The sequence below is a fragment of the Erythrolamprus reginae genome, chromosome 3 (assembly GCF_031021105.1).
Source record: "Erythrolamprus reginae isolate rEryReg1 chromosome 3, rEryReg1.hap1, whole genome shotgun sequence".
NCBI classification, from domain to species: Eukaryota; Metazoa; Chordata; class Lepidosauria; order Squamata; family Dipsadidae; genus Erythrolamprus; species Erythrolamprus reginae.
The window spans coordinates 125,667,252-125,681,790 of NC_091952.1; the positions used below are offsets into that span (position 1 = coordinate 125,667,252).

General features: G+C 33.5%; 1 protein-coding gene across 1 annotated transcript in view; it reads left to right on the plus strand.

The window, feature by feature from the left end:
• Positions 1-6,650: 6,650 nt before the first annotated feature.
• HFM1 (helicase for meiosis 1) overlaps positions 6,651-14,539 on the plus strand; it is a gene marked incomplete at its 5' end in the record, with an annotated part of 65,683 nt that continues 57,794 nt past the window's right edge. Inside the window, 7 exon segments of the mRNA XM_070748573.1 lie at positions 6,651-6,727; positions 7,319-7,431; positions 8,680-8,758; positions 10,004-10,251; positions 11,554-11,601; positions 12,115-12,185; positions 13,793-13,925. Coding sequence (XP_070604674.1) covers positions 6,651-6,727; positions 7,319-7,431; positions 8,680-8,758; positions 10,004-10,251; positions 11,554-11,601; positions 12,115-12,185; positions 13,793-13,925 — 769 coding nt within the window.

The window sequence follows — 14,539 nt, forward strand, 5'->3', positions numbered from 1 at the left end:
TATCATGTACAATTGAAAGTGCTGATGTTAGCCTATAAAACCTCTCTTGACGTGGTGCCTGGGTATCTACAGATCTGTCTCCTCCCAAATTTCTGAGATGCTAAGAGAATTGAAACCAGAAGGTCCTGCTTCTCTATAGCAGAGCCAATACTATTGAATGGATTTTCCACTGAGCTTAGATTGGCCCCTTCCTGGTAACTTTTGGAAGTTACTGAAAACAGAACTTTTAAAAAAGAAAACATCATTGGTAACATCATCAATACTTCTTGTTCTTATTTCTTTTTCCTATTTTTTTTTTTTTTACAACTTGGATTGTATATTACTAACATTTTGTTAATATATTGTGACATTGTGATTTCTGAGAGCCAGTGCAGCAGGTTAAAAAACAAATAACTAAATAAAGTGCTTTTTTAATGTATTAGATTTGTTTTGTACGCTTTGTTTCTATATTTATTCTGTTAGTCGCCCCGAGTTTTCGGAGAAGGGCGGCATACAAATCTAAATAATAATAATAATAATAATAATAATAATAATAATAATAATAATAATAATAATAATAATATAAAGGTTAGGTCTAGTGTTGCAGCTGTACATAAAAAGAATTTATAGGATTTAGTGAAACTTACAACTAAATTGTTAATAATTATCATGTTTAGTTGAAAGCCTTTTTCTTCACTGTATGGAACAAGAAGAGGAGGACATAGGATTAGCTTTTGATTCTTCTAGTTCAGACCTCTTTCACTAATCCATGGCCTGTATTTTAAGAAAGTTCCATACATCAGTTCCTACTGTTGTTTAGATCAAGTTATTTTAATTATATAAACCAGAAATAACAATGCAACCCCCTTCTTTCTTTCACATTTTCCCTACTGGGAAAAATAGACATCAAGTGTTTTTAAAGTTCTTCAAACTGTCTGACTCATAGCCACAGATGTATTCCTTAAGGAAGTAGCACATGTGATAAAGTTTAATTATCTTTTCACAAAGCATTATTTGGTTGAGTAAGTAAATACTCAGGTTTCCAATTTTTTTCCCTCTGAGCAAATATCCATTGTTATTTCATAGTCCAAGAGTGCAAATCCTGAGTGAATTTGTGGCTTGGCACATCTTATTTTCAATTCCCCCCCGCCCCCCAAAAAGTGGTATAGAGATGAAATCATGGCTGTATGTATGAATTGTAGGTATTTCTGTCCATGGTACCATCTACTGTGGCATCTCGGTAATTGGCAAAAATGAGGATAATAGCTCAGCTCAGACTTTTTAAAAAAATTATGAATTTACTGACAGTATTTCTTTTGGGGTAGCAATAGTTTAGTTGTTATAACAACATCTTAGTGGCTATAGAATAATTAGGAGTTGAAAAAATATTTGTTTAATGAGATGGAGCATTGCAGTAAATAGGAGCCAAATGGATAGCTTGTTAAAGTTCTGATGGAAGCCAACCCCCCAGTGGTTCCTGATCCGTGACTTGTCATCAGATAAACTTTGCTTAAGAAAAAGAAATTATGTCAGTTGGCAATAGAGGGACTGAATACCTCAAAGTTCTCACTTTGGCCATATCAACCAGCAATGTGCATTTAATAAGCATCTAGAAGGATTAGTGTCCATAGAAGATAAGTGTGTATTTGTATATGTACATGTGTATACATGTATACGTGTGTTTGTATGTGTGTGTACTTACAGGTTGTTCTTAACTTAAGAACCATTCATTTAGCAACAGTTCAAAGTTGCTAAAGGGCACTGAAGAAAGTGACTTGACAAAAAATCCTCATACTTGCAACTGTTGCAGCATCCCCACCGTCACTTGATTAAAATTTGGTTGCTTGGCAACCGGCACTCGCTTACAATGGTTGCAGCATCCCCAGGTCATGTGATTACCATTTGCAACCATCCCAATTAGCTTCCAACAAGTAAAACCAATGGAGGAAACTTAATTGCATAATGGCCACATACTATAATTCCCTTAACAATTGCAATAATTTGCTGAACAATCACGGTAAAAAGACACCATAAGATTGGGCATGACTCATTTAACAACTGCTTGCTTAGCAATGGAAATTCTGGTCTTAACTGTGGTTGTAAGTCGAGGACTTAATGTGTGTGTGTGTGTTTTTGTGTGCTTGTGCATTTTCTAAACAAGAATAGAGTTTAACTGAAAATGACAAGCTTTGGGACTTGAGTTTCCTGAACCAGCAGAAGTGAGGCAGCCCTGCATAAAATGTTCAGCCCCCGGAGAGGAAAAGGTTGTCACTTCAGTCCTGGGAGATTCCCTCTGGCAAACATACCGACAGTATTGGTGAGGTCCAGAGGGAGCCGTGTTTAGTTCTCTTAGGGCCCAATTTGGCAAACACTTATACACTTGGCTAACTTGAAGGGAGTCTTTTGCATGAGCAATTTTACTCAAGTGTGTAAGTGTTTGCGGGACACAATGAGTCAAATGGATGGGTATTGAGGTCAGTAAACATTGTCAAATCACCCCCATCACAATATTGCATCCAAGCAAACTGCCTTGCTTATGGTGGCTTACTGTAAGACCATCAAAAATGCATCGAACAGGAATATTTTGAATAGTTATGGGGGCTTGGGGGTATTTTTCATTTAAAAGGGATTGGAAGATTAAAAAAAACCAATCTCTTAGATCTAAGCATTGAAAACAACAACCAAGGACAGTCAAAAGTCAGAGGTAGCATGTTTAATTTGTGATTAATAGGCATTATTCTGAAGACTTAAAATGATGTTTAGACAGAACTTTCACGGTTTTTAGAAAGATCTGATTCTAAAAGAAAACAATTCTCCACATAAAGAGACTGAGATTTTTTTTTAACACGGCTTTTTTTTAAAATTGCCATGGCAATTCAGTCTTGATACTTTGAGCATTAAAAAAAATATTTGCATTTGTTTTTCTCAGCAACAAAGTCCCTCAGAATGTACAGTATTTGTCTTTTATTCACATTTCTCCATAGATGAGATAAGTTTTGTACTGTTCTTAAAATGGATTTGACTTTCTGGTGGTAGAGATTTTTCTGCTCACATTGCTCCAGAATACACAGGTTTATGACTTGTTATGTGGTCTCTGTGAGGGGAAAAAGACTCAACATATGGATGATCAGATGTTAAGCTTGGGGGAAATCAAAAATTAAACTGTCTCAGAGCTGTTAAGAGTCTCTTTCGCTATATATTTTATGTGATGTGTGTATTGTATGGGTGTAGAGGGAGATGCCATCTTGGGGGGGGGGGACTCTGAGGGGAAAAATGCTCTGAAAAATGAACTGTTTATATAGTTGCTGTAAAGTCTGGTCAGCTAAAAGCAGATGTTACAAATTAAGATGGAAACTTGCCTGAAGCCAAAAGGATTGGAGAGCATACTTTTTAATCATTAAAAAAGTGGGTCTGCTTTTGAAAACTGTAATGGATGAAATCCAGGAAGTTTAACGGTTTAAAATCCAAGTGACTTCTTCAGCAGAAACTCTGTGGTTGAAATGAGTCCTGGAGTTTTAGACTGCTTAAATCAGGTTGCTTTTAATTTTTTTAAAAAAATTAGGATTATCATAATATAAAATACAAATGAAAATAAAGAGGGTAAGGGGAATGTGAAATGGAAAGAGAAGTGTAGGGTAAAGGTGGAAAGGGAAAAAGGCATTGACTTTCACCTTTTTCTGGGCACTAAAATAAAATAAAATAAAATTTCAGCCTTTTACTTTATCAATTTAACAAATAGTAGCCATTTCTATTACAAATGCTTAAATTAGGTGACATTCACTGCATTTACTATGGCTGTTTTGGTTTTGTATATGATATTGTTTCAAATGGCTAATATTTTAGAAGTTTACTAAAAGTGATTCAAATATTAATATCTGAAGAGATTTCAAATACCAAGGAACTCTCAATCAGAATATATATGAGCCAGTTTGTACAATCCCCCCACCCTGTAAAGTTAGTTTGCTTTTTTATTGGGTGAAATAACTCTGAATAGAGCAGTTACCTCAGGTCCTAAATGATCAATCTCGGCTCAGAATTACAGTATCTGTAATTGCTTCACTGTTAGTTTCTATTTATTTACAGAATCACTATTAGAATAGCAATGTTAAGAGATCAATTGTTTTTTTTCTAAAACACTACATTAAATGTATACAGATATTTATTATCTATCTATCTATCTATCTATCTATCTATCTATCTATCTATCTATCTATCTATCTATCTATCTATCTATTGTTTATTTAGTGATATTTATATGCTGCCCAACTCCAGCAGGACTCTGGGCAACTAAATTCCCATTTTAAATTTTAGCAAATGATTTTTAATGATTTGAACCTAAAATGAAAGAATTAACTGAAATAAATATATATTATTTCTTTGTTTTAATTTATTTTAAGCCTCCAATTAAAAAAATTGGAGTGGATTATAACAGGTTAAAATCACGTGAGAAATTTAGTATCATTATTGCTACTTTTTCCTCACACACCCAGATAAAATTGCCAGACTGCAGAGATGCAGTTGTGATTGAATCAACAACATGCTTCCTATCTTTAAATTTAACCATCTTCAGTCCTACATTTAGGAAGGAGGGTTGGCTCCCTGAGCCACAATTTTAAAGTTTTTTTCCTCGGATAACTGTTTTTCCAAGTTATTTTCCCTCCCAGTGAGATACATTAAGCTTGCTTGTTTGATTTTTCTTCAGCTACTTTGAGATCTCTGATATTTTCTGTTTAGTTTTTAGTGGTCACATTTTCTGAGTATCTTCCTAGTAGCTCCTTCCTTCTCCCTCCTCCTTCCCTCCCTGAAATAAAACAGGCCATGTTGACTGTTAATTCTACTCTTATCACTTTGGCATCTACCACCATGAACACATGAAACTAGAAAGCAAATATGTATGACACTGGGGTATGTTAGTGTTTCCCAACATGGGCCACCTCTAGAATGTGAGCACTTCAACTCCCTGAATTCTCCATCCAAGATGATCCTTGCTGAAAATTCTGGAAGTTGGCCATATTGAGAAATCAGGTATCAGGCTAGGATCCGGTATCATGGGTTTCAGTGTAAATGGTTCTTCTAAGGAGATTGGGTTGTTCCCTGAGTAACTGGAAAGTTCTATATTACCATAAAAATAGCTCATGGAATCAGTGTTACGCTTCACTGCCAATTATGAAATATAGTGTAATCTAAAATTTAGGGGAAGATCATTGTTCATGCCACGATAACTTTCCATCCGGAGTGGCTGAGAAATTCTGAGAGCTGAAGTTCACATGTATTTCCCCCCCCCCAATTTTTTTCTCCACCTTACACAAATTCAACATTATAAAAATTAAATATAAATTCACATTTCTTATCATTTATTCAGAAGTTCCCTTCTTCTTTTACCTCCCCTAGTCTATTTCTTTCATCATTCTCTCTCAAACTCCCCTCTTTCTTTCTTCAACTCCTCTTCCTACCTACTAACATCTTCACTCTTCCTCTACCTCTCTCTCCTTCTCTTCCACCCTTTCTACTTCCTCTTCCACCCTCTTAAGCCTTTCCAGAGTATCTCCCCTCTCAAATTGAAGATTTAGAATGCTATAAGTAACAAAAATTCTTTTTCTTTTGGAATAATTAAGGGTATTATATAATACCAGTAAGTTCACATGTCTTAAAGTTGCCAAGGTTGAGAAACAGTGATCTACACTATCACAATTCTCTTTGTATAGAACTGCTCTGGAGGACATTTTGAAAACTGGAGAAAGAAGACCAGAATGTTACTCCTAAACTGCTCCCAGAATACTAAATGGTGAGATCAGTGGCATATAAATTTAATAAAGAAATAACTCTAAGATCTCTGATTTGTAGAAATTAAACTGGCTGCAAATAGATTCCTGGTCAGAGATCAGGTTAGTGTATTAATAATTACATTCAACTCTGAACCAATTTGAGGCCTAAATATATTTCTCTAAATACTTCTAGCCAAATATTATATTCCACCAAAATAAGGGATGGTACTCACTGTTGACAACAGTTCATTAGGAGTGGAGTTGCATGTCACCCAATGGACAGCTAAAACGGAGCACTTGTAAGCTATTTTAAAAAATATTTTCCACATGCTGCAATTCAGTTTTTAATTGTGTCTCTTCATTTATTCAGTGACACATTAGAGATACTTGAAATGAGAGACTTGAAAAAACTACACTTCCCAGAATTCCTTCGCAAAGCTTTATCAATAATGTGTTCCTTTCCTTTCTTTTCCTTTCCTTTGAAAAACAGAAAAGTTGAGAACTATTGATTTGACATACTATTACTTAGCCTACACTCAAATGCTTAAATGGTTGGTTCATTTGGTTTTCTAAAAAGCTTTTCTAAAAAGGAAATGAATATTGATTTACTATGCTTAGTTAAATCATTAGGGTAAATATTTTAAATGATACACTTGTTTTAATAATGGATTATAGCATGTATAGTTTTGGTGAATATGTCTATATGGTACAGGCTCAGAGTATTTGAAATTAAAACAGATCCAGATTAAAACAATCTCAGTAATGAAGCTCTTTTTTTATCAGCCACTAGTCTAAACTTCCTCACAAAGTGGCTAGGAGAATAAAATTGTGGGGGAAGACTATGAGCATAAACTGACATGAAATAAATAAATGTTGTTTATTGCATGTTTTTACAGCTAATTGAAAAATCAGATTTCAACAATGGCACAACCTGTCTTTTCTCTAGACAACTTATTTTTTGAAGGACCAGACACAAAGCAAATGTAAGTTGACTCAGTGATTGGTAAAAAATACTGATAATTTAAAATATGGTGTCAGCTGGGTAACGCAGTATTGGCTGAATACTGAGCCAATCATGTAGCTTTCTGTACAAAGAAATACCAATCTCCATTGCATTAACTGAACATCTCTGCTTAAAAATAATTCTTTTAGAAATAATTTAAAGCTGTTACTTTCATCCTTTAGATTCTATAGGCTATGCTGTTACATCTTTGAACATTTATTCCATAATAAATAATTTGTTATATGTTATATTTAATACTTTTTGGAGTTTCAATTATCTTACAAAATCGTTCTTCATTTAAATTGTTTTCCACATATTTTATAGGTTAGTTGTACAAGCAGAAAATCCACGGATTTTGGAATTATGGCTGCCAACCATTAGCCACCACATACCAAATTCATATTTAACTGAAGTGGGTTAACATTAACAGAAACCTTAAATGTTAAATATAACACTTTTTTACTCAAGTGTAATATTAAAAAAGCAAATTTAGAAGTCAATATGTTTGGTTGTTTCTTAGCAATTTGGATGGAACATCTTAAAGTGTTTTTGTGTATGCATATTTTGAAAGGTATCCAGAAAATGAAGAGCCAACAAATTGGGAACTTGCACCTGTTCCATCTGTTTTTGAAATTCCACCTACTCAGGAGCTACAAATGGATTTTGCAAAAATTAACCAAGAAGGTAGAATCTATGATTAGGATTAATATGACAACTCATAAAAGTTAAATAGAAAACAAAATTTACTATTTTTGTTTTAGAGAGCTCGTCCTGATAACCACAGGAATTTAAATAAATGTAATTTAATTTAATTTAATTAACAGGATTTATATGCCATCCAACTCCAATGGACTCTGGGCGGCTAACAAAATTTAAGATAATATATGATGATGCTTCTATAACTCCATTTAATAATCCTATTTGCTACTTATTCCAGGATAAAACTTGCTATTGGCATCAATGATAATACTTTTCCTTAGACAAAACAGCTTCTGAGCTGCAACACAAGGTTGAAATTGTTCCAGGAAACCCCAGCCCAGGATGCAAGGGAAGACACAGCTTACCCAGCAGTATGGTGCAAAGCTGCAGCTGCCTCAGGAAGCTCTAGTTGCACCAACTTGATAGTGCCATATGAATCCATAGCCATCCCCAAACACTGAAATTACCCTACCCCAGTCCAGCAATGCAGCACAAAGGCCTACTGCCTCAGCCCAGTTCCAGTCACATTTGTCCTCAGTGCCCTGTCTTCTCACAGCCACTCTCCACTCTGTTGCCCCAGCCACCCTCCATTCTGTTGTTCCAGACACTTTCATCATCTTCTTGCTCCTGCTGCTGACTAAGCATGCCCTGCCTGGCCCTTTGTTGGGTAGCTGCTGGTCACATGTAAGCCTATCATTATAATTCTTGTGGCAATTTATAAATTTAATTGAATAAAATAAATATTTTTAAATCATGCTATATGATATGTGCTTTGGAGTGGAAATCAGCTCAAAAATGGTTTATTTTGAACCGAAGGTTCACATGCTTCAATGTATGAATTTCTTCTGAAATGTCAGTCTATAAAACTAAGACGAATCCCTTTCTTTTAAATTTTCTTAGTTTTACTGTGGTACTCTGAATTTATATTTTTAGGTGAAATCAAATTTGAATTTATAATTTGATATTGCAAGAATATTACGCATGACAGATGCATATAAGATACAAAATGTGTTATCCATCCATTAAAAAATGAATACAATATAATAATTATTGAACTGACAGATTAATGACAAGCATGATATTGTGTATTTTTAGAAGATTTTTTACAAAGAGAATTATAGTAACTACAGGCTAAAATTGGGGCAAGAATATAACATTTTGGGGACAACAGCTGGAATCAGATTCATTGTTCTCCATGTCTTGATTAGAATATAAAGGGAACTTGTCTTATAGAGTTCTTTGGAAAAGAAAAATTAATTAATTTTCCAGAAGAAGATGGTGATGAAAGTGCTTACTCAACATTCAGGAAAAGGTATGATTCTATGCCAATTTTAATAATTATCAGAACTATTTGAATGTAGCATATCTGGGAACAAATTTTTAGTACTGTATAGTAGTTGGATTTGCCTTAGGCAAAACACTTTTTTACAAGGGGTTAAATACACAATTTAGTTTATTATTTAGTTAAAAAACACCTGATTTGCCACATGTCTATGGAAATTCTCAATCATCCAGGTCATGGTTGTCCCAATCCAAATATACTTTTTCTAAAAGGCAACTGTACTTTCTCATTTGTTTTTTTCTTTGAAAACATCCCAATAAAGTTCCACACCCCTCTGCACTTCATATAAGTCTGAGAATACAGATAAATCCTCAAGTCACTTCCCTGACTCTCAGAGAGCCAAGTACTGACTCTCGGGGTGCTAACAACCAGATGACTGCAAATAATATAAATCCTTCCATTCCCCACCAGTCAGTAGGAATTGAAGAAGCATCTTGGTTGAGAAATTAAACGTTTCACCTTTGGTACAACTGATTTGCCATCACTCTTCAGTTTGCTCACAAAAACATAATCTCTTACAGCATATAGATTTTGTACTCCAATCTTTATAGATGATAGTCATAAAATTTTTACTATATGAATGGGAATGTAACATCCCGTTACACTACCATTAGAAAGTAGTCTTTGGTGATTTAGGAGGCTAGATTGTCCTTTTTCAGGAATTTGTTCTGAAAGTCTAAGTAACTTTTATCTAGGTAGAGTTCATTTTAATGTGAACTTGATGAATCCTGATTCTCAGTTCAAAGAGGAATACATTAAAAAAATATGTATAGCAGACATTGTTTTTCCTTCATTAAGTATCCAAATATAAATGATGTAATGAAATGAAAATGAGAAAGGAGTAAGTCAGAATGAAATATTTTGTTACCTTCTGTTTTCTTCTTCAGTTTTTTGAAAACTTTAAAATGCTGCTTCTTGCAATATTCAAGTTATATAATTTTTCAGAAACTCAGTAGAAAAGGAGGTTATGGTGGGCTGAAAAAGCAGATATACGAGAGATGATCTGAATAATACCTCTCAACAAGAGAGCATACAATACTTACATGTACTGCTAATGGACCAGTCAGCTGAATAATCAGAGTTATATACATTGTTTATAAGATTTTAAAATTAATTATTAGAAACAATGCAACAGAGCAAAAATATATAATTGTCATATAAAAAGATGTGTTGTATTTATGTATATTATTAAAAAGTCCTTTGCATTTCTTACAGCTTGTTTAAACCAACTTCTTATACATATGCAAATAATGCCAGTACAAAGATAGAAATGGATACATATTGCAATATTATTAACAACAAAAAGATGAAAAAAGACTTATGGAAAAATAATACGCAGATAGCCCAAAATTCAAATTTTAATGGTCTTTCCATAAATAATACTTTTTCTACTTCTGCAAATACAAAAGAAATTAAAAAAGCACCATCATTTCCATGTATTTCAGAGATCTCTAGTACGGAAGGTAAATTATATTTTTTTCCTACACTTTTTTCGGCAAAAGTTACGTAACTTACAGTTCCCAAGAAACAACTGTAAATAATGTATGTTCATGAACAGAATCAAATTCAAATATACAGGTTAATCTATTAAAATTATGTAAACCAAAAGTTAGGACTACACTACTTATGTAGAAGGTAAATTGGATAAATTAGGTAAATTCGATAAACACAAATTAGGAAAAAAATGAATCACAAAAAAATATACATAAGCTGGATAATACTGAAGTTGTTACAATAGGGTATAAGATAATGCCAGTGACATAGAGTTGAATATTCCTCTACATTAAGACCAAGTAGACAAAATGATGGTGATTATTTGTACCTTCACATATTCTTTTCCCTTTTGTTTCCATTCCTATAGTTTAATCTAGTTATATAGGGGTAGCAATGAAGAAATATTAAAGCACAAGTGATCCTTGTTTAACAGCCACTTATACAATGACAATTCAAACTTACAACAATGTTGAATGAGTGATACTTAAAGTAGAACCAATGCACAACTATGACATTGCAACATCCTGTGTCATGTGATCATCATTTGTGACCTTATTGGCAAGCAAAGTCAATGGGGAATCTGACAGGAGGTTGCAAATGGCAATCACTTGACATGCTTAGCAATAGCATGGGATTCACTTAATGATAGCAACCTGAAGTGCCAGAACTTGTGAACTCATGTGATTTCAGTGCCAGTTGCCATCATTTACCCAAGGCTATTTGTATGATTTTTTTTTTAAAAAAAACTCTAAATGTGTGGGGATTTGGGGTACAGTGTTACCAATTTAAAGACATATGTCTTTTCTGTCTTAGAGGTTTACCTAATAACAAGAAAATATGGAAGGAATAGTGTGAAAGCACAGATGATTACTTACAAAATTCTGTAAATCGTGAAGGTTTGGTTATATCAGAAAAGCTTTGTTTAGAAGCAACCATCATAGAAGCACCCATCAACAATTATAAAGATTAAGTTAGGGTTAGAAATTATTTACATTGGAATAGGAACAGGGGTGAGTTCCAACTTACCTCACTTCCAGTTTAGAAACATAGAAGATTGACGGCAGAAAAAGACCTCATGGTCCATCTAGTCTGCCTTATACTATTTCCTGTATTTTATCTTATGATGAATTATCCCAGGCATGTTTAAATTCAATCTAACCTATTATATTTTTATTTGTGCCGTTTAAGTAAATATTGGCTAAGATCAAGTATAATGTGTGTGTGAATAAGAAAGAGAGAAAATTAAATCCAACTTTTTTTTTTGTTACTAGTAATATCTAAAAATGACTCTGTGGTTTTGAGGCCTGTGACTGAAATCCGTATCCTTTTATAAGTTATTGCGATAATTATGTAACATTTCTTGGATATAAGTAATAGCACTTTTAAAATCCAAAAATTATTCATGTGGCTAAGGGATTCCTATTATGGCTGCATAAGAGGAAAGATAATTGAACAAACTCATCATTATACCAAGGGTCATGATCCACAAGATTAATAATAAATATCTCTGTTATTCATAGATTGAGGTACAGTAATATTATTTAGCTTTAGTTGTTCACTAGAATGGTAGGGTCATTTGATTAGTTACCCACATAAATGAATAATATTTACATTAGATAACTTAATCAGTAATTTTATAAATAGTAAATACTGTACATATTTTCCCCAAGACATCTGTTTTCTTTTTTAGTTTTTTCTTGCATTTTCTCCTTTGTTTTAAGACCTATTTTATGAAATGCAACAAATGTGGAAATTTAGAAGGCTTTATTTTTATGTTTAGATAAAATTGTAGCCATACTTCACTAAAATGTCTCCTTAATTCCAGTTTTAAGCCACTCAATTTAGAAATATTTTCAAAGAGTTTCCTTATTTTAATTTTATTCAATCTAAGGCTATGGATGATGTGAGTATGAGCTAATTATGATATTATAATACTGATAATAAACTATTCTTACATTCTGAGGAAGTAATTATAACAAAAACTAAAACAAAATAAATAAATACCCAGAAAAACAAATAAATTCCCAGAAATAGCTTTCCATCCTTAGCACCCAAATGTCCTGGAGAATAGTAGGATCTTAAGCACCTTCTTCAAGATCAGTAAGTTAGGGTAGAAATACAGCATCACCCTATATTATGCTTCAGAAATTTGCGTATTGTTGTCTTCTATCAAAATATAACTCCACTAGTTTTTTATAGCACCATGCTAACATCTCAACAGATCTCTTTTTCTTGCTGTGGCCCATGCTACAGCAGCAAAGAAATGAATATTTTTAGAGTATAATGAGTAAATTTATAAGATATCTTTTCCAAAATCTCTTTAGATGTTATAATTGCCCAAACTACAATTGAATGAAATTTCTGATTTAATGGAACCATGAGCAATTTACACAGGACAATAACATATTTCAAACTCATATATCATTTATTTGTCTGTCTGTCTATCATCTATCTATCTATCTATCTATCTATCTATCTATCTATCTATCTATCTATCTATCATCTATCTATCTTTCATCTATCTATTAAACATGTATAGGATAGTAGTTTTGATAGGAATGTATATGATTAACAAAATTTATTGTATATTTGTAAAGACAAATTAAAAATTAAAGACATTTATCTGCTGAAAGACTTAAATTCAGGAATTCCCCACTGGCACTTGCCCAGCATCTGCCCAACAACTTTAACATTGTTTCCCAAATTGAAAGCCAAATGGGTTGCTGAATGCTGAGACATAGACATGTAAATGACTGCACAAAAAAGATGCCAGACATGTCAACAATGGACTAATCCTGAGTAGGATTTGTACCTCATACTGCATCTACCAGCATTCTCTATATAGAAGGGGCTTAGTATCTTCCCCTCAGTGTGACTGCAGGGTCCCATGTCAACTGTAGATTATATTATGACTGGTTATAAGATGAGGGCATATGCTGTCCAGTATCTGATTTTTTAAAATATAAGTGATGCTGTTCTTCAATGCTTAGATAGCCTAGACCAGTGATGGTGAAGCTTTTTTGGTGCCATAGATTCGCCATCATGGGCTTAGACGGTGATACTTGAAAATAGGTCTTTTAAACATTCCTGTTTTATTGTATTTTACTAATCTAGGTGAAATGTTAATATATATTGCTAGTCCATGTATGATATATCATGTGCTAAATAAATACATAAATAAATAAATTGCATATAACTTTTTCTCCTATGTACACTACTTCTTCTTGGGACTTATAACTGGTTTTATCTTAGCAATGCTATTTAAGACCATGCCACATAATCATTTTAAATACGATATATTTTCCCAATTGTTTGATTGGCAAATGCAAAGAAAAAAATTAAATATTCCAGTTTAGGTTCATTTGCTTCTCATGTTCTTTAAAAAGTGGATTTTTTAAAAGTCAAAATTTATTTATTTATTTAATAATTGGACTTCTATGCCGCCCCTCTTCGAGGACTGGCTGTTGTTGGCTGCTGTACTATATTTTACTGTTTGTTACTACTTTGTAGCTCCTTTACACAGACAGAAATTTTGTAATCTGCGCACCAACTGGTTCTGGAAAAACTGTGATGTTTGAACTTGCAGTTACAAGATTATTAATCAAAGTGCCAATACCTTGGTTAAATATTAAAATTGTATATAGTAAGTATACTACTTGTTAAACTTATTATTGCTCATAAAACTTTCATTTTTGCTTGTTTTAGTTATTACATGTAGCCTTATGGCAGCAACAAAACTGTATATATATTTTAATGATGATTTATTTATTTATTTGTTTGTTTGTTTGTAGTTGTGCATAATGTGGTTTTGATTTATCCTTTCATAACTCTTGCTTTGGATGACATCTTCTCTGTGGCGGCCCCGGCCCTCTGGAACCAACTCCCCACAGAGATTAGAATTGCCCCCACCCTCCTTGCCTTTCGGAAGCTACTTAAAACCCACCTCTGCCGCCAGGCATGGGGGAATTAAGACTTCTTCTCCCCCTAGGCCGTTACAACTGTATGCATGGTATGTTTGTAGGTATGTTTGGTTTTATATATTAAGGGGTTTTAATTTACTTTTAGTATTGGATTTTATTGTATATTGTTCATGATTGTTGTTAGACGCCCCGAGTTTTCGGAGAGGGGCGGCATATAAATCCAATAAAACTTGAAACTAAACTTAGGCCAGTAATTAGTAGCTATGCCTCTTCGTGACATGATTCAGTGGATAAGGTTGCAGATAGGAAGATCTTCCTCCAAAGCTAAGTCCTCTGG